At 39.2% G+C, this 26,973-nt stretch overlaps 1 protein-coding gene across 4 annotated transcripts; it reads left to right on the forward strand.

Annotated features, from left to right (window-relative positions):
* The first annotated feature begins 243 nt into the window (after positions 1–243).
* LOC111321802 (protein HIRA) lies at positions 244–24,310 on the forward strand. Of its 4 annotated transcripts, XM_088742716.1 has the most exons (32): positions 245–399; positions 787–849; positions 1,428–1,538; positions 1,857–1,947; positions 2,157–2,251; positions 3,382–3,477; positions 4,715–5,043; positions 5,598–5,654; positions 6,219–6,269; positions 6,752–6,822; positions 7,843–7,948; positions 10,429–10,642; positions 11,428–11,495; positions 12,686–12,771; positions 12,969–13,077; positions 13,556–13,614; positions 14,266–14,486; positions 15,920–15,948; positions 16,176–16,289; positions 16,876–16,939; positions 17,390–17,483; positions 17,683–17,745; positions 18,436–18,534; positions 18,934–18,992; positions 19,129–19,234; positions 20,035–20,157; positions 20,475–20,550; positions 20,912–20,999; positions 22,159–22,213; positions 22,668–22,716; positions 23,328–23,373; positions 23,660–24,310. In XM_088742716.1, the coding sequence occupies exons 1-32, from the start codon at positions 363–365 to the stop codon at positions 23,728–23,730; spliced, it is 3,000 nt and encodes a 999-aa protein (XP_088598842.1). In that variant the 5' UTR covers positions 245–362; the 3' UTR covers positions 23,731–24,310. The 4 variants fall into 4 exon arrangements, with proteins under 4 accessions (XP_088598846.1, XP_088598842.1, XP_088598843.1 ...); XM_088742717.1 differs by lacking the exon at positions 787–849 and having other exon boundaries at positions 269–399; XM_088742719.1 differs by lacking the exons at positions 245–399; positions 787–849 and adding an exon at positions 874–1,210.
* Positions 24,311–26,973: the final 2,663 nt, after the last annotated feature.

Consider the following 26,973-nt stretch of genomic DNA (forward strand, 5'->3'; position numbering starts at 1 on the left):
AGATGAAAGTGCCCACTACTACAAGAAGAATGATAATGCGGCATTGACAACTGACATAATGTTGTTTCACTAAGGAAAAAAAAAACATTATTTCCCCAGTTTGACATTTGATTATTTCTAAGAGTTTCCTGAAATAGCTTTGTTAATTCACGCTTCCTGGCTGCTATCTTATGTCCTGCAGGAAAAGGAAATCTTAAAATAGTCACCGGCAGATAGCAACTCTCTGTGTAATTGCGCTGAGTAGACAGGGTATTGTGGTCCAGCGGTACCTACATTAATGGCTGGGAATCAAAGATGGCGGCATAGCCATTTTGAAAGTCACATCTCAGCTGTTTTTATAATTTCCCCTAATTTTGGAGAGAATGCGAATCCTTAAACCAACCTGGGTTTCACACGAAGGTAATGCTACAGATTAATATTTTGCGTGCAAGTAGTTGAAGCAAACATCAGTTTTCTTTGAAAATTATATCTTTGGAACTAGTGACGATCTGATTTTCTGGCGCGAGAGTTCAAATCCTTAGTCGCGTTTGCTGTGGAAATTCTTTTGACCTTTTGACAAATCTCGTCGAAAATCGATTTTCGACGAGATTTGTCGACTTTTCCATTCGACACAAGAGTTTTAATTGCTTGATTTTTTGCGCGTGTCCAACCTTGTGTAAAGAACGTTGAAGCTCGCATAATTGATATGGAACATGTGCCCCGTCCACATTGTTGTCTACTGGGATTATTTAAAAATTGCTCATCAATTGAAAAGTTTCACTGGCTTCGCCGATGTAACACTTCTAGGGAGACCGCTCTTTTCTGTTGATATTCACCCAGATGGATCTCGATTTGCCATTGGTGGTCAAGGTACGTGGTGTGCAGTACATGTACATAATGTACAATTTCTAAGACTTTCCTTTCTGCTGGCAACGGTCAAAATACTTAAACGGGCCCCATGCTAATCTAGGCAGTTGCCATACAAAGAGGTGCCAAAGTTGCAACCAGCACGAAACGTTGTTTTCATTTTTATTGACTTATTCCATGCTGTAAGTTAACATGCATTAGATTAAGATTCTTTGAAAAATGATTTGAAAAATGTTGTAAGTTGGAAGTGTGAAGTTAGGAAGTTAAGATCTGCAGCTGAGACTGTTGGTGGCCTGAAAATGAGTTCTTGGAAAGATTTCTGCCTAACCCCATTCCAATCAAAAACAAAGCCGTAGTCCCAAAGGTAATCTGTTGTTTTGCCTCTGCTTTCTTTTATCTAAGAATTGTATGCATAATGAAGTACGGGGTTATATGGAAACCTTGCTGAGTTCTCTGCTTTCCCTTAACATTAGTCTGTTACACCTTTACTCAGAGTAACTTGAAATTACTTACATGTATCTTTTTTTGTATGTGTAACACATGTAAGAGTGTTTTCTTATCTTTATATTTAAATTTTTCAGGAGATGATTCAGGAAAGGTCACAATTTGGAACATGGCCCCTGTGAAAAATGAGGAAGATGAAATAAATGAAAATGTTCCGAAGTTATTGTGCCAAATGGATAACCATCTTGGTGGGCTGCATTTTATTAAGTTGTGGAATCAATTGAGTGATTTAATATGTACTTGTGCATCAGACATGTGCAATAACACTTTGTGTTTAGTTTAAGATGTGTTTATAACGTTTTGGCAGCTGAACATTTAGGTCATGCATAAGAATAAAGGAAATGCTCACCTTCTAAAGAAGCTGTGGTTGTTAAATAAATTCTTGCCACTAACCTAGAAAATTTATGGAGAACAGCATGGAGAATATGCATACTGATTTTAGTTAAGGGTTAATGATTGTTAAGGGTAAATGATCTACTGTAAATCATCATTGTTTTATTTTTTAGCATGTGTGAACTGTGTTCGTTGGTCTTGTGGTGGCAAATATCTTGCAACTGGAGGTGATGACAAACTTATCATGATTTGGCAAATGGCAAGGTAAGATAAAATAATTTTTGCAAAAATACTGTATTTTAAAAACCTCATGCCAAATTGATCATCACAGGTAGAAACTTACAGAAGAAAAAAAACATGACTTGTGCTTTAATCTCACATTTCATTATAAGGTACTTATTTTTTTAACAAAAAATTGATAAGAATCTAACTGCCATCCTAATATTAGATGTTTGTTTTTGAACTGGGGCCAGGTTAATGGGTGCAGCAGCAGTGTTTGGTGGTAACAGTAGTAAGTTGAATGTGGAGCAGTGGAGGTGTGTCAACACGCTACGGGGTCATAGTGGGGGTGAGTCTCTGGTGAAATGTTGTAACATTGTTTAGACTATTTCTCTTGCACCATTGGTAGCCATGCCAGACTTACCACCACAAGCTGCAAGCTGAAAAAAGCTGTATACGCACATCTTGGGAAAATTGAGACTGAAAAGATCAATAATTATAGGGTTGTCATTGGAAGCCATTACATGTAGGTATTGGAAACCTGTCAGCAGTCAGCTGTGTATTTTTCACAGGCTTCTTTTTGAATAGTGATCAAAGATGGAAAATTAGTTATTTTGAACAATTGTAATTCTAATTTTTAATATCTGGCTAAAAAAAAAAGGTACCCAAACACGTCCCTTAATGCTGGAAATTGCATCTGGAAGTGTTATTTTTCCTTAGAGAGGTATGTTGCTTTGAAGCATGCCATGCTTGCTATATACAAGCATAACAATTCAGCTCAGCCACCCACTCAGTTCATATTATACATTTACTTGTATTGCTTTATTTTATAATAACCCCAAGGAGGCAACAAAAAAAAATTCTTACCAAAAATCACATGACCCTTTTTAAGGCCTGAACAATGGTGTGGTATATGTATATGAGCATGATCCTTCGCAGTAAAGCACTATAGTGCTTTACTGCGAAGGATCGTGCTCATATACGTCTCATAACCGCAGTTCACACGTATGTTTCATATGTTTGTTGTTGTTTGATTTATCATCTACGGGTTTATGTCGAATTAATTTGATGGCCTGTTCCCAGTTGGCTTGTTAGCTCAATTGGTAGAGCGCTGCACTAGTATCGCAGAGGTCAGTGGTTCGAATCCCGTACAGGCCTGAAACTTTTTTTCAGGTCTGATTTTCACTATTGCTCAAATAGTGCTTTACTGCGAAGGATCGTGCTCATATACGTCTCTTAACCGCAGTTCACACATATGTTTCATATGTTTGTTGTGGTGTGGTATATGTTCCTCGTATTCCTTTTCACCTGGGCATACTTTATAGCCAATGGAAAGCGATAGTACTTGAATTGCAGGTGAAGGCAGTCTTAAGTCAGTGTGCAATGTGCAAGGTGTAACCTTGTATATGTAAACAATGTGTGACCAAGCAGCTCAGGACCTTTTCTTGACATTGAATCCACATCGTATGTTTTTGCTAGATGTTTTGGATCTGGCATGGTCTCCAGATGACAGCTTTCTTGCATCAGGAAGTGTTGACAACACTATCACCATATGGAATGCTCAACGATTTCCAGGTTTGTGGCTATTTCTTAGAATACATCTAGTAAAAAAAAGGGTTTGTAGTATATGCCAAAGCAGCAAAAAAGGGCTCAGTTTACTGTCACTGTGACTTACAAGTCAAGTAGCTATTACAGCAGTGGCAACAATTTCAGCAGTTAGTGACAGTTGCAGTGTCAAAGTTTTTTGTAAGCTTGCCTGGAACTGTGAATTGAAACATATTTCTTTAGCAACAGACTAGACACCAATGAACAGTTTGGTGTTTTGAATGTTTGGGCTTTTAATTATTTGGTGCCACTAAGCAGTGACATGAAAAGTGATGTTTTTCCAGACTGCAGATCAAGAGCTCAAGGTTTTGAGCCCAGGCTAATTTATGTGTTATGTTCTTAAGCAAAATACTGAACCCTCACATTATGTGTACCTCTTTCCACTCAGCAGAATCAATAGGTACAATGCAGCAACATTATAACAGCAAAATCTATCAATTGCTGTGGGACGTGACTGTAAAATCATGTAAATGTACCCTCCCATCTGACAGCAATGCTCCTTGATAATCCCTATCATAGAAACTGCTATAAGCTGTGGAAAAGGGAGTAAGGCGCACTTGCCATTGTTTTTCCAAGCCTTACACATGTAGATGCGCTAGCTGTGTACCCTGACACCATCAAACCCTGTTTTCAATATTGTCAAAAGCCACCTCGCTCAGCCAAGTAACAAGTACAATCTCAGGTCTTCTACTAGTTATGTGAAAAGCACAAAAACTGACCGTTTTGGAAAGTTTGTAACGAACAAGTTTGCCACTTATTTAAAGCAAAATGTATAAAAGTCTATTATTTATTATTGTATTTTGTAAGCTTACATCCTTGTATTCAATTTGCTGACTATACCTGTAATTCAGATTTTCTGCAAGGGGTATAAATAAACAAACATTATTATTATCATCATCATCATCATCATCATTGTCATCATCATCATTATTATTATTATTAAAGAAACTATCATGGTGGTGCATTAGTGGGGGAGGGGGGTGTATGTACCTGTGTACTATGAGATAATTTGGTTTTATCATTTGAGATGTTTATGTTAGCCCTTGGTTTATTTGCTCTGATAGAGGGAACACTCCAATTGTCTCCTTTAGAAACTCTCCAGGGTGACCAATTGATCAATTCAGTTGGTAAACAAAAAAGGTTAAGCTGTAGCAATCCACAAACTTGTATGAAGTTGTTTCTTTATTCTAAACTTCTTTCATTTCAGATGTTGTTACCGTCTTAAAGGGTCATAGTGGTATGGTCAAAGGCATCACATGGGACCCAGTTGGAAAATATCTTGCCTCTCAATCTGATGACAAGACTTTGAAAGTGTGGCGAACATCTGATTGGCAGCAAGAGAGTGAAATATGTGAACCATTTGCTGAATGCAGTGGCACAACTCATGTTCTGCGTCTCAGCTGGTCACCTGATGGACATTATGTGGTATCAGCACATGCTATGAATAATTCTGGTCCAGTGGCAAAGATCCTGGAGAGGGATGGCTGGAAGATGAGGATGGATTTTGTTGGGCATAGGAAAGCAATTACATGTGTGGTAAGATTTGATACTTAGGAAAAGATTGTATGTACAGGACATGTGTATAACTGCATTATTTTGTATAACAGCAGATTTTGATCATGTTATCTGGTCATGCTCTGTGAGAGTAGGACAATGATCTACAAGGAATTCAGGTCACCAAGAGGTACACCAATTGATGTTCGTGGATGTGAAACCGCAAAACTAAAAGATAAAGAAAAATATCATTCAGTGGAACAAAATAGATATGTATAATGAAATTTGCCTTCAGAGATTTCATTCATATAGTCTTTGTCCTGTTCTGATAAACATATGGCAGGAAGGCTAAGTTCAGTAAGTTTGCTGACTTGTTCCACCACGATGCTGATATACATTGGGGAGTTTTCTTTGATAGGGATAACTTCAAACATTTCCTTTTTATGTATTTTGTCACATGATAAGGTTCATGATTTGATTTGAAGGACTGTGGTTGGTAATCACAATAGCCATTCAACTCAAGTCAAGTCAAGAGTCAGCAGTGACTTTTTTAGATTAAAATCATGATTGAATTTGTTACATGTAACTCTTAACAGAGATTCAACCCAAAGCTGTTTCTGAAGAAAATTGGTGAGGAATCATCCAGACTCAAGGTAACAGTAGTACATATTTTTGTGTATTGAATCCCCCAGTGCTTATGTCAAACAATGTATTTTTTTTTCCAAATTAAAATTTTGCTGTACATGTAGTATGTTACAGGAAGGTCTACAAAACATTTATTTTTCGTATTTTCAATTTGAGATTTTGCAATCTGGAAGTAGTTTTGTGTTTTCTTGCTATATTTATGTTATTCATTTGTTCTTAAGTATGGAACAAATTAAATAAAAAATCTGCAATCCAAATTGAACCCCAGGCCTTCAGTCTCATGGTTTTGTGTTCTACCTCTTAGCTAAAGAGAACATGCGAGTGTGAGACTCTGGGTAGATGAAGATAAGGTTGTATTCCTTTTGGGAAACCCAAGTTATGTTCAAGTCAGTTATTTGTATCATGTGTGTGAGAAATGAATAAGTTTTCTTTTTAATCAACTACCAAACTTAACATTTACATTATACCTTCACATTTATTTTCCTAAGATAATTCATGCCATTTTTGCAGTACAGTGTATGCAGCTGCTCATGTACATACATTTTGTGTGATATTTTTCTCTTAATCTTCAGCAATATTCTTGTTGTGCAATTGGAAGCAGAGATCGATCTCTTTCGGTTTGGGTATGTTCAGAATTTGAAGTGACTTTGCAAGTAATAAATTAATTGTATTTTTGATTGGATAGGCAGTGCTGTATGAAATAATTATTATACATTTACCAAAGATTGAAATGGTTACAAAATAATGGATTAATCATGCAGAGGTGCAGATGATTATGAAAATGCAGCTTTTTCAAAAAAGAGTTGAATTATATAAAAAGCTTCAGGTAATGGAATGACAAAGAATTGGGCAAGACAGATAAACTACATGAATTTCCTGAACGAGGAGATGTCGCAGAAACATTAACTGTACTTATTTGCCAATTTGTCCATGAATGAGACAGGACATTAAAGTCACAATTACAGCATACATTACACCTGTCATCTTTTACAGGATAATGATGTTGCCTCCTCATCTCTTCACAAGGGTACTAAGTTAATCCTCTGATTGCAAAATTAACTGAACTGATTAATGGAGTAAATCTTTTTTTTTTTTTTCCAAACAGTTAACTTCCCTTAAGAGGCCTCTTGTTGTTATGCACGACTTATTCAATCACTCAATCATGGATGTATCCTGGTATGTCTTCATTAAGAGAATCAGCACACATTTGCATTCTTTTCATGGACTAACAGACTCTAAGCAGTACATGTGTCAGGGCTTCACACTAACTTTTCAACTTACTAGCCAAACTGGCCGGTGGAAATCAAAAACCACTAGCCAAGATTGAATTTCTACTAGTCTGTGGCTAGTTGGCTACTGTTGGTGTCAAACCCTGATGTGTATTAGAGGTAAAAATAGAAAAGACTTTATTAAACTGTGTTTAGGGTAAGAAAACAGCAGTATTGCAATTAGATATTTATTACAAAATGATGAATACATATGTCTACAGTGCACACTGCATGAAAGGGCTAAGAAATCAAATACCTGTAAATCTCTGAAAGAGTGGGTTATGGCTGTTGACATCATTGTAATTTTGAGTAAATGTAATTTTATGAAAAAGAAGTGAAAGTACTGGACCACATCTTGTAATATTACATTTAAGCCAAGACTAGTGCCTTGTAATGTGTGTTGCACATACTCTCTCTGGATTGCTTCCAGGATTGTGTGATTGCTTCTTTCCCTTAAAATCTTGTTTTTGGATGACTACATGTGGCTTTCCAAGGGACAATGCTCTCAAATTATTAGGCATAGTGAATGTCTCTGCATGTACATGTACATTCGCCAGTGTCACAAGGGTGTCTCATGGAAGATCCATCTTCCATGAATCCAGGTACCAGTAACCAAGTACACTACTCTAAACAGGAAAGGCATCATCTGCAATAGGCTGTTATTATCTTAATTGGAAAGTGGCTTTTCCCTAACCAGAGTTTTGATGTGGATTTCACCCCTCCTCTCCCTGTCCACTTGAACATATTAGGCAGTCATTTAGTGTTGAGGTTTGTTCTGGCTTTGCTTGCAGGAGTGATTCACTTGAACATATTAGGCAGTCATTTAGTGTTGAGGTTTGTTCTGGCTTTGCTTGCAGGTCTGGAGTGATTCACTTGAACATATTAGGCAGTCATTTAGTCTTGAGGTTTGTTCTGGCTTTGCTTGCAGGAGTGATTCAGGTTTCCAGCTGATGGTTTGTTCATGGGATGGAACTGTGGCTTATGCTGATTTCGCAGCTGAGGAACTGGGTAGGCCAATGTCAGAGGAGGAAAAGGTGTGTGTTCATTGATGAAATCTCTGAATATTACCAATTTTGGTTATTGATTTACCTGTAGAAGAGTTTTGTCATCAGAAAGATGCATATTTACTGTCTTGCACACAGGCAGCCCAAGCTCACTACTAGAAAAGCGGACGTGACTCTTACAGTTGCGCAATTTTATTTATAAAGGTTTGTATCGGATGTTATCGGTTTGCCGTAAAAGAGAGAAAAAAATGCCTTGTTTTGAAATAAAATGGACTTAACTTATTGCCTTGTTGTTTTCTTTGTTGACTCCGAGCGTCTTAGGCCATTTTGAAGCGTTTTCGGCGAGTTAGCGCTATGTTGGTGTTCAACTGCTAAAAGAAAGACAAGGCCGGAACCCATTTTAGAAGGGTCCGTCGCCCGAAGCGAATAATTCCGCCAAAAAATTACCACCAGTCTCGATTCCTCCAGAAAATCAAAGCAGAGATGTTGCAGTTCCATTTCCATTCACTCGATTCCCAATTCCTCCTACAGATCTTTTACTAGCGATGCTTTATCTCCAGATCGATCGGCTTTCCAATTTCGAATTTGGCTCGTTGAAACAGTTGTGGACCCGTTCGCCGATCGCACAGCATGTTGGGTAACAAAAATAAGCCCGGCGAGGATAGCCAGCAGCCTGCCGACCAGGGAAGCTAACTGGTTTGTTTGTCGAGGCAAACCGATAACATCCGATATAAACCTTTATAAATATAAAACATTGCCCAACACTGTAAGAGTCACGTCTGCTTTTCTAGAAGTGAGCTTAGGCTGCCTGTGTCTTGCACTGTCATCCCATGTTTCACTCACAAAGCGTTTGCAGAAAGCAGGGCTTTACAAACACTGAAAACTACAGTACATTGTGTAATCAAAGTGCAGTACTGATGCAATAGATTTTGTTATCGTAGAATGTATGAAGTGTTATGTCTGGTACAGAACCAAGCGATCTAAACTGGTTCATTAACCAAAGATGTTTTTGTGACCAGAGTGTTACTGAGTTATAATATGTAAAAGTTACAATCAAAGTCATGGTCTTTTACTCCTTTAATTTGCACTTTTTGGATTTAGGAGTACAAATAGGAAGGATATTGTGCTGTAATCAATGACAACAGAATTGCTGTTTGAGTTTGGAATGAAATGTGAAGAACATTTAGTTAAAGATTGTCGCTTAGCAACGTGTTTTAATGGTTGAATTTAGTTGAGCCCTTCAAATGGTCTTTTGTGTGGGTATTCTGGTTTCGATACTTCTCTAGATGTACTGTTTAAGGACATGGTACATTGAGCAGTAGTCCCACTTAAATTATGTGCTTTTTGTAGCGCTGAATTGTTATTTGCAGTACTGACAGCAATGTATAAAGTTCTCAACGCAGTTTTTCTACAACTTTATCATGTGTTGCTGTTTGATTTTGAAACTACAGCTTGCACAGTACAACAATATTTTCCGGAAGCTGCTATTGGATATTGCATGCTCACTGTTCATATTTGCATAACTCGAAGATAGATTGTCGCTCTAAACGGTATCCGGACAACTCGCCCCCTGGACAATTAGCCCCAGACAACTCGCCCCCGATCTTTAGACAACTTTTAAAGGCCCCGATCTTCAGAAAACTGGCCCCCAATATGAAAACACCTATGTTACGTTAGACAAATATATTTTTATGCTCATAAAGTAATAATTTCTTGAAAGAAGAAGAAAGTTTGTTTTTTTAAAGTACGTACATTACGAGACCGAGATATACGTTTGTAGCGATCGATTCTAACGATCGCGTAAACACATGAGCGTGACTATTTTGTAATCCAGCCATAACATTTGAAGTTGCTGAAGTGAAACAGATCTAAATGTTTGTTTTTTTTTTTGTTTTGAAGCATTCTGGAAGGTAAGTTGAGGTTGAAGAAACAAAAGACGCGAATATGTAAATACAGCGCCATCTTGGTTCAGTTAAAGCACGTGTTCAGGCGTATTATGATGTAATCATACTCATTCGATAACTAAGAATTCTGAGAATTCGTTCATTTATTCATAAACACAAATTATACACGGACAATACTCCAAAACAAAAACAGTAAGAGCTGTTTCATCACTATTACTTCAAATGCTGCGAATGGATTAGAAAATGGTCACTTTCATGTGTTTACGGTCTTTACGCGATCGTTACAATCGATCGCTACAAACGTAAGTCTCGGTCACGTCATAGTTAGTGGTCTCGTAATGCACTTAAAAAAACAAACTTTCCTCTTCTTTCAAGAAATTATTACTTTATGAGCATAAAAATATGTTTGTTTAACGTAACATAGGTGTTTTCATATTGGGGGCCAGTTTTCTGAAGATCGGGGACGAGTTGTCTGGGGTTAGTTGTCCAGGGGGCGAGTTGTCTGACATTCCTCTAAACTAATGAACAGCGCAGGTTCATTCAATCTCTACAAGAAAACTAGGAGTTGTTCATTTAACCATTACTTTTTCCTTGATTGTAATGTAGGAAAAGTTCCACAAGCAGGTCTATGGCATCAGCATCAACAGCAGCAAGACGAACTTGGCCAGTGCCATTATTGAAAATCCTGAAATGTTAAAGATTCAACAACGGCACGCCATGAAACAACAGACACTGGCCAACATAAACAAACCTCCTGCTCCACCTCCTCCGTTGATCCCGTCTGGAGCACCAACCAAGCAGGATTCGTCAGCTATGAATGGTAAGTGGCTTATGACATAATTGAGACACAACGTGCGCTCTGATTGGTCAAAAATCTATAGTGTATTTGCCTGGGTTTACCTTTGCCTGGATACTCATGAAAAACCGAAACATTTTCCCGTTCTGTGAAGTGGCACCACACGAGGCAAATTCAAAAATTTTAATTTAGTAAAGATCTTTGGTTTGAATGTAACCAAGAGGACGCCTTGAACGCCAAAAACAACGACAAAAATTTTATTTATCTAACATCATCAAATTTCTTAATATTTGAAATTCAGTTTAACTGAATTTAAGCCTTTATTTTTTTTCGCAGCGCGGCTAAAGTGAGACAAGTTCAGAAATTCTCAACTAGAATTCCACAAACTACTCGCTGAGAAGGAAAAATTGGAATGTTTTTTTCTTCAAGAAAATTGTAGCGACAAACTTACTGCATTTTCACATAGGTGTTTACTGAAAATCTTACTGATTGGAACAAAATCCTCTTAAAAGTGAATGTGCACTTATGTGACAGTTTCCGCCAAGGTTAATGAGCCTACATGTATGTTTATATTGCGCAGTAGGCGAAGTGCGTGTAATGAGATTTATTCATAATTTTGATTCCCCCACGGGAAAGAAGGCTCCCCTAAAATGTGCCCGCTGCCAACGTGAACATCGTCAACAGTTTGTCATATTCACGGAGACTCCTTATGCGAACTAAGGCCATGTACCAGTCGTCACCAGTGTGGGGGTATTACAGTTCACGAACGAGTTCTCATTTACTTTTTTATATTACTCTCTGTGTTTTAGGCACTCCCATGAAAAGTCCATCACACTCATTGAGCAGTCCAGTCACAAGGAGCCCAATTGATCCTGTGGTGAGTATAGACTTCAAATTCGATTTGTTGTGTGTCGCATGTGGAAATGTTTTCAGTATGTCGCCCTGTACCCTATACGTCCTGGATAAGAAACTTTACACCCAATTTGTTTCATATCTTTTGACTCTTTTTTCCCGAAAAATGACTGGCTTCCCATTTTCCCTTACAGTATCACCCTCAAAACAAATATACAGGCCATGATATACAAAACAAATCATCAGCAATTCCAAAAGCTCCAGATTGCAAAAGAAATTCTCCTTGTCAGTGTCATAGGAAATGTGAAGAGAACAGTATGAAAGTATCAATACTTAAGTTAGGGTGTAAGGTTTAAATTTGTATTTTCAGAGAAGCACAGTGGTGAAACCGCTGGCCTCCACCCACTGTTGCTCAGGTTCGTTACTAAAACCCTGCGTTCGTCCCAAATGGGCTGAGTTTTTTGCTTCAATTTCTCCGGTTTTCCCTTGCAGAAATACCAAACTTTCCCAATTTAGTTGGATAGAATTAGGGACTTTAAGCAGTCAGGACGGTAACGCAGTGGAAGACGTTGATCAAAAAATGAATTTGAAGTTTTAGTTAGAATTTCGCGAATGGCTGGATGTGTTTACCGTCTTAAACGGCGCCACACCTCAACTTCAGCTGAACCTATGCGAGCAGCGTCGAACTCAAATGTAACATAAATAATATGCCGTCGGGGTTTCCGTTCTTATGCCACGTAAATTTTGATGATTTACCGTCGTTGTTTTTGCAAAGGACGGCTGAGAAATCTACAAAGTTTTGAAATGCGCGTGCTAAACTATTGTTGTGCTCATTACGCCTTTATGTTTTGCCACGTCCTCGTTGCTGTCGTCGTCGCAGCTTGCTTAAGGTTCCTAATTAGGAGGCGTAGGACGTGATCCCCTTGTTTAATAATGAGCTCAAGTTCCGTTTACCAACTGAACGTCCAGGTCTGCATCCATGAGTGAAGAACTATCGCGTGAATGTGGTACTCACAACATTCATTTGGCAAGATTTCCGTATAACCCCGTACTTCATTATGCATTCAGTTCTTGGATAAAGGAAAGCAGAGGCAAAACAACAGATTTCCTTTGGGACTACGGCTTTGGTTTTGATTGGTATGGAGTTATACGGAAATCTATCCATTCTTTTTTTTTTTTCCATGACGCCAAATTTTGGATTTTGTTTCTCTGTAGAATGTTTTAGAAAAGCAAGTGGAAACCAGGACCAAAGATGGCCGTCGCCGCATCACTCCTCTCTTGGTTTCAACCATGGAAGTTAGGTGTGCTGCTTGCCGTGTATGATTGTTTGATTGTTTTCTTCTTCTTGTGCAACCCCTTTGGTGGCAGCAATGTTTTACCTGTGGTTAGGAAAATATCCGGGCAAAAAGTAAAACAATTTCTCTGCATGATTTTGGTTATCGGACATCAGACCGCCTTTGTCTTGTGACATAATTCTCTCTACTCATCTGTTCTACAGTGACTCGCCTGTTCCGTTTGGAGGATCTTCAGCTGCTGTTTCACCCCCCGGAAGTTCAGACCCGAGTGGCGTATCTCAGGTGTCGAACTCCATTCCAGCCACATCCCAGGTAAAAGATGTTTGCAAGGAGAGTAACGAAAGATGGTGAATTTTTAGCTGGGTTTTTGGGTCAAATCGGTTTCCTTAAGGGATAGGTTTCCTGTGGGATTTGGATATTTTATTTGTCCCACGCTCTTGGCATTTGAATAACATTCTTTTTTCGACGAACGTGCTCTAAATTTGCGATCCCTCTGTATCTATTTGCAAACACGACTCATCTTGGCAGTATGCTGGCGTTTCAACTTACTTCATGGCTCAGCTCATCCACAAGTTGTCTCTAGCTTTTTTAAAAAGGGTTGCACATCTTTTTCTTACCGATGCATTAACGGAGGTAAATAAAACGAGTACAGTCCGGAGTTCTTTTCACACCCATCGGAAAACTGCTCTGTTAAAAGAATTTAGACTTGGGCTGTGAAGTTATTCATTTGTTTGACATTCCAGCCCAGGTAAAGTGTATTTGCAATAAACTGAATTTGTTCTCTATTTAGAATTTAGTTGCACTGGACTCAAGAATCGGTGAAAATGCAACAACAGGATTCACAAGCAAGTAAGAATCGTTAATTTGATAAGTAAATAAATTTACCTTTACCGTACAATTGCGATGTTGGCCTGTGTGTAATCTGTATTGGATCCGAAAGGAAGACTCGGAGGGATAATGTTTGTACAGTTGAACCTTTCTTTGCCCAAGAAGCTTCCCAGAAAACCTGAAGGATTGGTTAGGTATACTCCTTTCCGAGCATGCATTTGGTTCCTTCTTTACACCAGAAAAAAGAAAAGCGAAAAATGATGGCCCAACCAAACGCACGCTACATTTCAACACAGCGTCTTACAACATCAGGAACCTTATGAGCCGCTGGCCATAAATATCGAGAATCTGCAGACATTTGCAAAATTTCGTAATTCATTTTATTTTTTCTAAAGGGCCCTTTTAATGAACCCCGCGTACAGCAATGAAAAATTAAACGAAGTTGCTGAAGTTGCATAATTTTTCATAGCACGATCCAATAACGTTGCAAGAGGTTGGGTTGAAGTGTTCCTTGCGGTTTGGCCCGATCCTAAAGGAAAGAGTCCGAGTACTAAAATAGGACTCTTGAGTAGATAATTCAGGGTAGCCATCAGCGAGAATGGGTGGGGAATTTATGAAATCCTTTATTGCGAAAAAAAAATTGTAATGACAAATGTTTTTTTTGGTCTCTAGGTCAAAGGATAAGACACCCGAGAGAGCAGAGATCCTTGCCGTGAAACCTGTGTCAGCCACCATGAAGCCCATCACAGCCACCAAACCCGCCTCAACTCCCACAACAACGTTGTCTTCGACTTCAGCATCAACTACTGCAACTTCTATTGCAGTGAAGAGAAAATCAGATACACCGACGACATCGCAGTCTAAACGGGCAAGGAAAGATGGAAGCTCTTCAGGTAATTTATAGCTTAAATATTTGGTTGGAACTATGACTGCAAAGAAAATGACGCTATAGCTTTTTTTCACTTTGAACAAAGGCATTTTTAAATGAACATATTATTCGAAGTGTCACGATTGAGTGATGGGCACTGCTAGAATCAGCAATGCTGCGAGCATTTTGTGTGCAGATGGAAAAGAAGACAGAATTTTTTTCTAACAAGTTCAAAAGATTTCATTTTGTTACTCTAATAACATTGGCATTTGTGTCGGACATCAAAACATATCGCTCCTATTACCTAAAGTTAATACAGTTGAACCTCTTGTAAGCTAACACCTAAAATGCCAAACCCCTTTGATCGTATACAGTAGGTTTCGTTTAGGAGAGTTTCCAACTGAAAGGATTGCAGTCACAAGATGATAAAATAAAAATGGCTATCATTTTTAACTCTTGATGAAGTGGTCGCTTTCAGGTTGGAAAGATTAAGTTCCAAATTAGCGTTTGTTGCCCAACACTTCGAAATTCCACTTAGGCCCTGTTTACAAGCAGGTAGGGTAACCCTAGTGCTAGAGTTACCCTAACGCTCCCACATTTCTTCTTTTTTTCATCGACGTGTTTACAAGGCAGCTAGGGTAACCCTAGCTGCCTTGTAAACGCTCTGCTGGGGATAACTCGCCTACCCAGGACAACTTTTTACTTGTTTCCAGACCCTTTGAACATTGATAACAATGCGTGCGGTTACCAAGCATAGGTAAGTTATCCCGGGGTGGTAGGGTAACCCTACCTGTGAAATTTTGCTTGTAAACCCGGGCTATCTTTGACCCTTGTGGTAGGGTAACTCTAGCACAAGGGTTACCCTTCTTGCTTGTAAACAGGGCCTTGGGCACTGTTTCAACCTTAGCGTGAGCACAACCGACATGCTTTTGATTTACGGTTTTTTACTATAAGGCTTCGGTCAGCTCTGATACCTGTCGTTGAATATTGTACTTCGCCATTGTCCTGTTATTATTCATCGTTTCCAAGTTTATTTTTGTCAAGTGACCCAACCCTTACAATTTCCAGTTTTGCTGACATGCCTTGTTCCAAGTACCATTAGGGTGCGAAAACGAGTCGCTTTTCTTGTTTACCCTTGCCGCCGCAATGGCTCTTTCACAGAGGCAGATAAAGGTGGAAAGGAATCAGCTGCTTCCTGGGTAAAGGGGGCAAGTTTCTTAAGAAACTGTGGTGCTGCGTCGGTAGGAGTATAACAAGATAATTTGGTTATATAACTGAGTTGATAATTCAACCCACAATTCCTCCATTCGCTCCGAGAAGGGCTATTGCTCGAAACGTCAGCTCAGAAACTCTTTACGGTGGCTAAGTTACCTTTTATACACTGAGTTGATAAAACCAAATTATCTTGTTCTTGGGTAGTTAAGTAAGATTAAACTTCGATCTTTCCGTGTACTGCAGGTTCAAAGAGTGCAGGTGGCTCTAGTAATGTAAGTAATTGCATAGTGAATTGTCAAATTTAAAAGTGAGAACCCGTCAATCAAGCTCAGTTCTGCACCGTTCATAAATGTGAATGGAAACTTTATTCCGTCCTGAATACGAGAGAACATGATGCGCAGAGTATCAAATGATGGTTTTTAGAATATTGTTTAAGTTCGTTTTAGAGTTAATGAGCTTTCTTGTGTTTATTTCTTTTTTTGTTTGTTTGTTTTCTCAGTCTAAACAACGCGAAGATAGAACAGACCAAGAGGAGAGTGTCGACGCTTCCTTACACGTGAGACAATCTGTGGCTATTCCCTACCCCACCCCACAGAAAAATCTCACAGTCCAGGTAACTTTGTAATCTAAAATGACCATTGCCATTATTTAGACTTTTCTTATGAGGGGTAAATGAATTTCTTTTGAAGTGAGTCATTTTTATTACACGGTTAGCTCAGTTGGTTAGAGCGTTGGATTGTTGTGCGGGAGGTCGTGGTCGATGGTTCGAGCCCCGGCCGGACCAACACTCAAGGTCTTAAAATAACTGAGGAGAATGCGCTACCTTACTATATTATCAAGAAATGGATAGACATTCTAGTCTTCTCGGATAAGGACGAATAAACCGTAGGTCCCGTCTCCTGCATCTATTAATTAGCTAATTTGGTTAGGCAGGGGACGTTAAAGAACCCACTCACGAGATTACTGTGATGTGGTCTGGCCTGTTTACTGGGAACTGGGGGGGAGGGGGCATCTTCAAATACGTTTCCTTCGATTGTTTGTAAACTGCTGATGCAGTCCGGCCAAAGTCCCCCGAAAAGTGTTGTGATGCGCATTTGATCATATCCACATGTTAATTTGCGCAATATAAATATTAAATTATTATTCTTATTATTATTATTATTTTTTTTTTTATTATTATTACTTCACTTCCTGTGCAGATTAAAGGAAATGGTGGTGAACCTGCCCTAACACTGGACTTAGAGAACAACTTGGCCACTCAAGGTAATGTAGGTTTCTACAATCATCTAGCTAATTGTGATTGTAGTCGCTTGAATAATACGTCAGCCTTTACCACTGTATACTTTAATTGTTTTTGTAACCGCAAACTGTTATCTTCGGATGAGGGAGCCATGTTCTTGGAAGGAACGGCGAGTTCATCGCAGCTCTCTCCCCAATGAGATGTCTCTAGGAGAAAGAAAAAAAAACTTCTCGACTACTTTTGCCAAGGTTTGGTATCTACAAGGCGACTATATACCAATTAGTCTGTTTTTTTCGCTGTTTTTCGTTCTTTTCTCGCTTATGTGCCTTACAGGAGGGCACTTTATCAATCAAGGCCGAAAGATTTCGACACGTCTTGTGAACGGGGTACTGATTAACAAATGCTAGCGGTACAATATAATCGATTTTATTTATCACAGTCTTTCTGTAACTTATTCCGCCAATTCTTTTTAGGGCCCAGAGCGCATATCTTGAAGTGTTCTACAGCTGGGAAACCTCTGTGGGAGACTGTGATCATGAGCCCCGGTATAGCCTTGGCTGGCAATCGGTGAGTTGGGGTGAAGTCTGTTTTCTAAACGAATGTAGTTATTTGTGTTTCATCTATAGATCCAAGAAGCTTGTGATACCAGGAAAGAACCGAGGTAATGCTTTTCAGACCGAATAGGTCAACACCAAAACGCTGGTTAATTATCATTGTTAATTGTCAAATTATTTTTAACTTTGCGATCTCTTTTCATTTTGTAAAGACAAGTGATCTGCGTGGCTTGTGAAAACCGAAGTATCGACATGTTTTCTTCCACTGGACGCAAGTAAGCAACCTTCGTCCCTACATGTAATTTACGCTATTACCAGCGTTTGTAGCTAGGAGAATCAACGATTTTTTTCAAGGAATGACAATTAATTACTTACTGAGAGTAAAACCGTGACTGAAGTTACCGTGTTACCTTGTTGAGAACAGTCCTGATTCGTTTTCCAGTCCTTTCTCATCAAAAGCGCTTCTAAGCGGCCGAGGAAACGGTCAAACAAGAGACGGTACAACAAGATAACAAACCCTTGTAGAAAAGAATGAGCTAACATATTGAAAAAAAAAGGTTTTTTTTTTTTTTCAATAAATTTTTGCCGTGTAAAGAGCTCATTTTTAAACCTAAGCGAACTTTATGGACAAACGTCTTTGTAACGCAATACTGCCCGAAAGCAAGAGTGATGTTCAATATATATGTGTCATGAGCTTAGCCGACATTCCTCACTTTTTCTCGCCTCCTTTTCGCCGTTCCTCCTTTTCCTTCACCACGTTGGCGCCGCCAATGATGCTTCCCTCAAGTTCGGGAGCATTTAAGTGATAGTGAAATGAGAGTAGTGAAGGAGTCATAATGCATCACGGCACTAAGATGAGGAAGTGATTCAGTCAGGTTAGCAATAAAAGTGATGTGAACTTTGGGAATCACGCGGCAAAGTGCTCACATAAATTTGCTCAAAATATTTTCATTATGACTGAACAGAATCCTACCGTGCATGGTATTAGACTCACCAGCCTCCATTCTGCAGTGCAGCCGTCATTATGTCATGCTTGTCACCTCCTCTGGGGGAGTTTTCGTTTGGTAAGTGTTGATGAAATTTCCTTTGGTTTTTAAGTTTTCCCTTTTTTTATGGGTGTTTTGCTAAGAGAAAGCTGTGGTGGTGGCTGTTTGTTTCGTGTTTGGTGATGGTGTTTTCCTTGAAAATCTGTGAAAGAGATTTCTTGTTTCGCGGCATTTGAAGTTGAATCTTTTGATCCCTGTGAGTGACCAGCATCTAATTTCTCCTTCCCCCCCCCCCGAATCACGCATTAAGGTCACAAGAATAAAGAAAATGATCACCAACTAAACAAGCTCTCTATTATTAAACAAATTCTCTTTATCAGCACCTCAGGAGATGTACAGAGAACAGTATGGAGAATATGCATACTGATGTTACGGTGTAAAGGGTTAAGTGGCTTTTTTTGTTGTTGTTGTTCCTAGGGACACAAAGAGAGTTGCTGCAGTGCTAAAAAATGAATCAGTGCTTCCACTGTTGTCGGGTTTGTTGTATCATTTAAGAAAGAAAGAATTAACCTGCAACACCTACTTTACACATGTACATGTGTACCTCTATTATTTGATGCATAGAGGATGTGCAGAAAATGTTTACAAACGCTGAACTTTGTCATTCTACAGGTCCAGATGTCACCATAACTCGAGCCTCGATCTCAGAACGAGGATTTCCAATCATCACCCTGTCCAATCACGCGTCATATTCCTTCGACACATCTGTCGGGGCCTGGTAAGAACAAGTTATTACTTGTGGGTTAAAAGATGTCATACAGTGGTTCAAAGGTAAACTCTGACTTAGCTTCCTTTGTCATAATTTCCATTGATCCTTAAATCGACCCAACAAGTGTAACTGGACTTCAAGCTGGGCCTCTTTAATGACGTTTAGCTTGAACTTGTGCAACTTGTTTGATACGTGTTTTGGGAATTATCTTTCTCAATAGAATCCAGCTGCAGTAGAGCCTTGACCTATTTGTTCGAAGGTTGATTAACGCTTACCAAGGGTTAAATTTTAATCCGTGTTTCTTCACTTGTTCAAGAGCTTTTCTGGGATAATTTTATCTATTCTTTGAAGGGCATCCAGTCATCAAATTGTAGACAAAAGTAATTGCACTGAATTTTCCTTTTAAGCTTTCAGACATAAGATCAGATTTCACAGTAACCCTGGCTTATTTTAACTCCGCTTTGAAAAACCCAGCCTAGCGGGGCTTAATAAAACTCGGTCACTATAAGACCTCCGACCGCTGTCTGTTGAGCCTGCGAGGTTCTCGTGTTTCGGGGGCTGCTCACCGGAAAAGTTATTGAAACCCATAAAAGCTTCACTGATAACTTTTGATACTCGCCATAGATTTATTATTGACAATCTTGTTTGATCAGGAGAGTTGGACATTTTCCAAGTCCCTTTCTTGTTTGCGTTTCTATGGACCGAGATGACATCAAGGAGCGCTAATCACCTTTGAAAGAAGTTGCAGTCAGGATACACAATACAATGTTGAAGAATGACGGTAGCTTGATGTGATGTTTTACTCATAGGGTGCAGCTTATTTACGCTGATGACCTCTTGGCTGTCAACTCTGACCATCAGTCGGTGGCACTAACCCAAGATCCTCTGCAGGCGAAGGGTCCTCTCGCTCAACTACAAGGGCAGAGTTCGAGGTGTGCGAGTTTTTCATGCTGAAGTTTTGTTGCTTTTCTAACTCCAAGGATTTGAACGGTTATGAAAGTTTTCATGCTTTGTTAAATTCAGTCAAACCTCATCAAATTCTAACTGAAGAACTCTTCCCACAAATGTAAATGACCTCATCGTCATTATTGCTCAAATAACTTTAAGGCAGACAACAAAAGCAGACTCAAAGTGTTTATTGCTGTTTGCGAAAACGCGTATCTAAATTCACCCTTTGGAATCATCTATGAGTATTGATAAACTTCTGTCGAAACTTTATTTTAATATCATTCGATTTTGATCGTGTCAGAATCGGGCGTCAGTCGTCAAGAATCTTCCGTTCAAAGACGGGCAGACAGCAGTCTGCCACAGCGGTTCATCTGGAGGTAAGTCAGCGGAAGCCGCAACTACTTAGAGTTAATTTGATTCCCAGCGTCATCCTCCTTAAGATAGAATATGCAATGAGATCTCTGTCAAACCTTCCGTATTTGTAGTGTATACCTGCACAGATACCGGGGGAATCCAATGCATTCAGTTCTGTAAGCTAATGCAATGCAGTTCCAAGAAATTAAGTCACAATAGATTTTACGCATCTTATATGTAAAAAGCAAAGAGGATTTCAGTAGGACATTAGTTACTAAAGATGCAGTTAATCTTCGTGTCGATCATTTTAAGTGAAAGCTGAAACTTGTAATCTGGTCATATAGGTGTAAATTTTATTTGTTTTGTATTTTATATTTTTTCAAGAACCAGCTGTCCTCTTGCGTCGCCCTGGGGTCTGGTAAAGAGTACTACTTTTGGTTGACGACGTACGTACGGTATCTTTCTCAGGCAGGTACGTGAGCCTTTCAGTTCAATTAGCTATTATTATTTCTTCACTGATTCTTCATTTCGTTAGGGGACGCACTCCTTTATATGACCTGACCGGGTAACTACCCTCATACCGGGTTTGGCTTTTGGGGCCTGAAGGTGGACAGTTGTATCATGTGCTCTTCAGCAGGATGAGCAGTGGGGCCTGAAGGTGGACAGTTGTATCATGTGCTCTTCAGCAGGATGAGCATTGGGGCCTGAAGGTGGACAGTTGTATCATGTGCTCTTCAGCAGGATGAGCAGTGGGGCCTGAAGGTGGACAGTTGTATCATGTGCTCTTCAGCAGGATGAGCAGTGGGGCCTGAAGGTGGACAGTTGTATCATGTGCTCTTCAGCAGGATGAGCATTGGGGCCTGAAGGTGGACAGTTGTATCATGTGCTCTTCAGCAGGATGAGCATTGGGGCCTGAAGGTGGACAGTTGTATCATGTGCTCTTCAGCAGGATGAGCATTGGGGCCTGAAGGTGGACAGTTGTATCATGTGCTCTTCAGCAGGATGAGCATTGGGGCCTGAAGGTGGACAGTTGTATCATGTGCTCTTCAGCAGGATGAGCAGTGGGGCCTGAAGGTGGACAGTTGTATCATGTGCTCTTCAGCAGGATGAGCAGTGGGGCCTGAAGGTGGACAGTTGTATCGTGTGCTCTTCAGCAGGATGAGCAGTGGGGCCTGAAGGTGGACAGTTGTATCATGTGCTCTTCAGCAGGATGAGCATTGGGGCCTGAAGGTGGACAGTTGTATCATGTGCTCTTCAGCAGGATGAGCATTGGGGCCTGAAGGTGGACAGTTGTATCATGTGCTCTTCAGCAGGATGAGCAGTGGGGCCTGAAGGTGGACAGTTGTATCATGTGCTCTTCAGCAGGATGAGCATTGGGGGTGTACGATTCATATGTGTGGTACCAGCAATCTCCAATTTCTGTCTGGTTCCTTTGATTTAGCAAGCCCCAAGTTTTACATTGTTTTTTTTGGTCATAAACGGGGTCGTGAAAAGAACAGATTTTGTTAACAAACAAGGTTTGAAAACGTCTGCGGTATACTCCCACCCAAACTTTCCTCGTCTACTTCCCTACCTGGGAAAACGGTTGTTTTTTTTAATGTTGTGTAAAAACTTAAAATGTATGGTTTCAGGGTTTGAACCACGATTAAGGGAAGTTTGTGAAGAGCTACTTGGACCTCCACACAGGTACAGGAACCAGTGTATTATTGAACTCAAGAAAGAAAAAAAATTGTTATTGAATTTATTAAGCACAGCTTTCAATGAACTGATGTTTTCTTTTGCTTGGTACATGTATTACACAAACACGAAATGATGTAAAAAGAAGACTAGAGTTGTTTCCTCAGTTGAAAATTTCGAAATCTGTCAACAACAACTTTTTTTCGTATTGCAGCAGATGAATTTTCGTCAATTTATTGGTTTCACAGTTTCCTGGCTTGTTATTCTTTTTCATGTTAGTTATTGTTTTGAATGGGTCATTAAAACATTTTTCACTCATGGCATCGTTCATTCGCGGTATTCTTACGTCATTTTGGTTCTTTCTTTTGTTTGTTTTTTATTTTTTGTTTTTGTTATAATACTGTTTCTGGTTTTGTGTTGTTTGTATTTTTGTCTGTTTATGTAATGTTCTGTGTTTCTATAGAACAATAGCACCACAAGACAAAAGTATCAATTGGAACCCAACCATACTGGTAATAGTGACATAAAAACTGTCCTTTCTTGATAATATGTATTTATTTATTTTACTTTTTTTTATCATTTTATTGTTGGTAGTGCAATTTTCAATTGAGTGTCGAAAGTAATCCGTGATTGCGCTGGTTTTGCTTTACTTTGCCCTGTGATTGGTCAACAGAACATCCACCACTCTCTCAACCAATCGGGTGCAAATTAACACCAATCGCGATTTGGTCGCCGGCGCTTTCCCACGCTTTATGTGGTTTGCTTTACTCTGATATCTCATTGACTCTTTAGGGTCTCCTCCTTTCTTCTGATTGATCGCTGTGGTTACTTCGGGTTTTGCTTTTCTACGACACTCGATCACAAAGCGCTCTAAGCGTCGAAAGCAATACGGGATTGAAGTGGTTTTGTCATACTTGGCTTTGTGATGGGTATTTCGTCACCTTTGCAATTAATCAGATGCACACCTAAACTGACGGAGACTTGGTCACTCGCGCTACCTGTCGGCGTCTTCTTTTTTTTCCCTTTGTCATTGAACCTGGCGATTATTTTCCCTTCTTCTAATTGTTTGTTGTGATAACTTTATTTCAATGCGAGTAACTGTTTGAAATTTTTCCATTGATAGGGATACCAGAAAAGAAATCTTTTGCATGAACTGTTGCCTCATATTGGTAAGTTCATATCGGGATTCCTTGAAGCCTTTAAACCACAAGAGTAACTAGCATCTAATTTCTCTTTACAATATCAACCATGAATCACGATTGATGTCACGAGAATAAATGAAGTGATTACAAACTAAAGAAGCTCTCGATCGTTAAAAAAATTCTCGTTGTCAGCACGTTAGAAAATGTATAGAGAACAGTATGGAGAATATGCACACTCATGAAATGAAGCTTCACATACCTTCTCTAGTTCTTGTTATTTGTTTCTCGGAACTTATAATGCGTTTGCTTTCAGGGACAAACATTCGTCTACAAAGGCTCTTTACAGAGTTCAGGGAGCAGCTAGATGCACTCAACGTGCGGTAACGTACGACAGGTGGCAGAGTGAACCGTTTTTGAGGTGAACATAGAATTTGAACCGTTTAAAGAGGCGTGACGAGATGATTGTCACGCAAGGGTTTGATCGACGTTCAGCCTCAAGCGTGGCGGATCGACAGCGCTCGAAGGACTTTCGCTTGAAAATACCAAAGATAAATATTTTCAGTAAACAACAGATCATTCACTGAGTATGTTAGACCTGGGCTATCAACCGAACTGTAGTATACTGAAGTTAAGCAGCGTGTTCAAATGCTTGTAAATAAATATTTTGTTATCAAAGGTGCGCTGTATACTTTGTGCATCTCAAGTTATAATTATCATTGAGCTAGTCGGTTTACCTGGTGCCTGGTAACATTTTGTCCTTGTAATCTTTTTAATCTTTACCTTAACCCTGATTAACTCTGAATAACATAAATTATTAAAAACTGGATCATTGGATAATGCAATTCAAGACTTTTTATTGGCTCAGTCATTATGGTATATGAGCCAATATACCATAATCTAATTTCTGTACATTGTTAAATCCGGTTTCTTCTCACAAAATAAAGTCGAGAAGATTTGTCTAATAGTTTGGGGTGCGTTTTTTTAATAAAACAATTATTCCACTCGCGTTTGTTGGATATGAGATGATTAAAGCCAACTCGGCGCTACGCGCCTCGTTGGCTATCTATCATCTCGTATCCAACGCGCGCTCGTGGAATAATTGTTAAATATCCTTACATTAACCCGCAAAAAGGGTGGGCGCGGATTTCCGTGACTTGGGACAAACGTTTGGTCCATCCGGACAGTATCCTTTGTCAGCATTGGAGGTACACACCTGCAAATACACCTCAGTGAAAGGTGGCGCACAAATTCTGCTCAGGGCTAAATTGCTCCAGTTTTTCATTTGTAATTCGTGTCTTCTTACATGATTTAGCCGTCTCTACTCATCCTTATTCCTTTTGTTTTAACTCTTCCGCTATCAAGGCCATTTTTTCAAATCGCAACAGTAATCTTTTGTCAATGGCGTATCCTCCGTTTGCAGCCTTTTCGTTTATCCTGCGTTTATACCAAAAAGCCCCTAGGGAAGCTCCACGCTAACGTTCCTTCCGACTTTCCTCTCTGAATTTGACAATTCCCTTGCTGCCAGCTGTTTGTGTATCCAGACACCTCAGATTTCTGTTTAGGGTAAGAAACACCACAATACCTAACGACTTTATCCGAACGAACTGTCACACTTCATGCCCTTGTGAACGATATAATTTCTAAACCACACGAGTCCTAAAGTTTTGAAGTGATTGAATTCAATATGATTTCGATTGAAAAAAAAAAATGACAATGAAAAAGTGATAATGGTTTAGTTGCAGAATACTAAAATATTGCAGTAATGGCAATAATTTGATTTAACTGCTTTGCAAATAAGGCGGACATTATGAGAGAGACCTCGGAAATTATCTGTCAGATTTTATATCACTTTCATTATCTTGTAAACGCCAAATGGATATGCCCGTTGTGATAAAATTTACTGACCGGATTTTTCTTGAAAACGAAGACGGCATCTGCGGTCGTTGATTGTGTATGAATCGCTTGCAATAGGAACTTTTACATTTGGCTACAGACGCTGGCGATGTTAGTTATTTTTTCTTTTTGCCTGAAATTTTTTGCTGTGTTTTCTTTTTTATCGTTTATTTATTTTATTTTATTTTATTTTTAGGTCCCCTATAAAATATTAACACCCAAAGCCAACCCCGAGTATGAAAGAGGAAAGTGGAAAACTAATCCCAACCCAAAGTACCCATTAAATTTTTTTTTTTTTTTTTTTTACATAAGAAAAGAGAAAAAGTAACAACAATTAGCAACTACAAATATTCATACGATTAACTCTACGACATTTAGGACAAATTAACTTATATGAACGAATGTTGTCTCCATCAAATACTAATTTAAGTCTTTCAAAGAAGAAATACTTTAACTTGTTTTTAAAAGAAGAAATGGAAGCCTGTGACTTATATTATCGGGAATGGCGTTCCATAAATTAGCTAGACGGTTGAAAAAGGAATCGCGAAACAAACAAGTTTTGGAAGGCAGCGTATTAAGGTAAATGCCTGAGCTGCCACGGCGGGATTTGCTATTGCAGTACTGAATGTAATTGTGAATGTTTAAGTTAATATCACCAGACATGCATTTAAAGAAAAAAATTAGGTCGAAGTCCTCGAGCCAATAATTAAGCGGTAATAACTTTAGCCGCACTAACCTATCCTTATAACTAAGGGTGTCTGATTTGCAAATAAACTTGGTAGCACGTCTTTGAGTCTTTTCAACTAACTTCAGGTCTTGGATTATGGATTGAGGGGCCCACACCTGAGGTGCGTAAGGGAAATAACTACGCACTAAAGATGTAGATAACAAAATTAATGTCTTAGTGTTCAGTGAGGAAAAGCAGTTCCTTTTGATGAATCCCATCTTTCTGTTGGCTTTCGAGACAATTGCTGTCAAATGATGGTTCCAGGTTAGATCTTTTGTGATCGTGATACCAAGATCTTTTTCTTTAGTTACCACTTCCACGTTGGTGCCATTAAGGGTGTAGACTCTAGCAGGACCTGCTTTGCTTTCCTTCCACTGATTCGTAAGTTGTCGCACTTAGTGGCTGAAGGTAGATTTGGTTTTCGGCAGACCAAGAGTTCAGTGCTGACAGATCAGTTTATAGTGCAGAGCAGTCATTAATTGATCTGATCACTTTAAAGCACTTTGAATCGTCCGCGAACATCGCAAGTTTAGTTGAGCGGAGGACTTCAGGCATGTCATTCACAAACATTAATTTATATCTTATTCGCATTCGCAACTGTATCCCTCGATCGTTAATTTTGCATCAAACAACTTACACACTTACACAAAGCACTTTTGGTTATGGTGGGAAATTTCCTTCTTGTTACATCTGAGGTTATCTAGAACTTAATTCAGTTTTTTCCCCTGCTTTCGTTTGGACACATTCATTATTTTTCTTAATGCAAACGCTACCGTAAAGTTAGCAGTTATTCAAGAAAATAAATTATGGCCCTAGATAAACCCAATACAGCGATTTGTTCTTGTGTGAAGTCTGTCTTGGGATTTAGAGAGAAGAAATTCTGAAAGACAAGAAAGAAATAATTTTATATGTAATCCGCATTTTATAATTTTTTGCGATAAGTACTCAACTTGGAGTAAAAAGGCAACATTCAATATGAGCCCTTTTTTAATGCTTTGAAAACTATG

Source organism: Stylophora pistillata, chromosome 13, assembly GCF_964205215.1.
Source record: "Stylophora pistillata chromosome 13, jaStyPist1.2, whole genome shotgun sequence".
Lineage (NCBI taxonomy): Eukaryota > Metazoa > Cnidaria > Anthozoa > Scleractinia > Pocilloporidae > Stylophora > Stylophora pistillata.

Excerpts from the sequence above, each read along its gene's own strand:
- LOC111321802 (XM_088742716.1), top strand. The coding sequence starts at position 363 with ATGCGAATCCTTAAACCAACCTGGGTTTCACACGAAG. Across the intron at positions 13,615-14,265 it reads ACAACAGGATTCACAAGCAA|GTCAAAGGATAAGACACCCG; the intron begins GTAAGAATCGTT and ends TTTGGTCTCTAG. Across the intron at positions 17,746-18,435 it reads TTTTCTTCCACTGGACGCAA|AATCCTACCGTGCATGGTAT; the intron begins GTAAGCAACCTT and ends ATGACTGAACAG.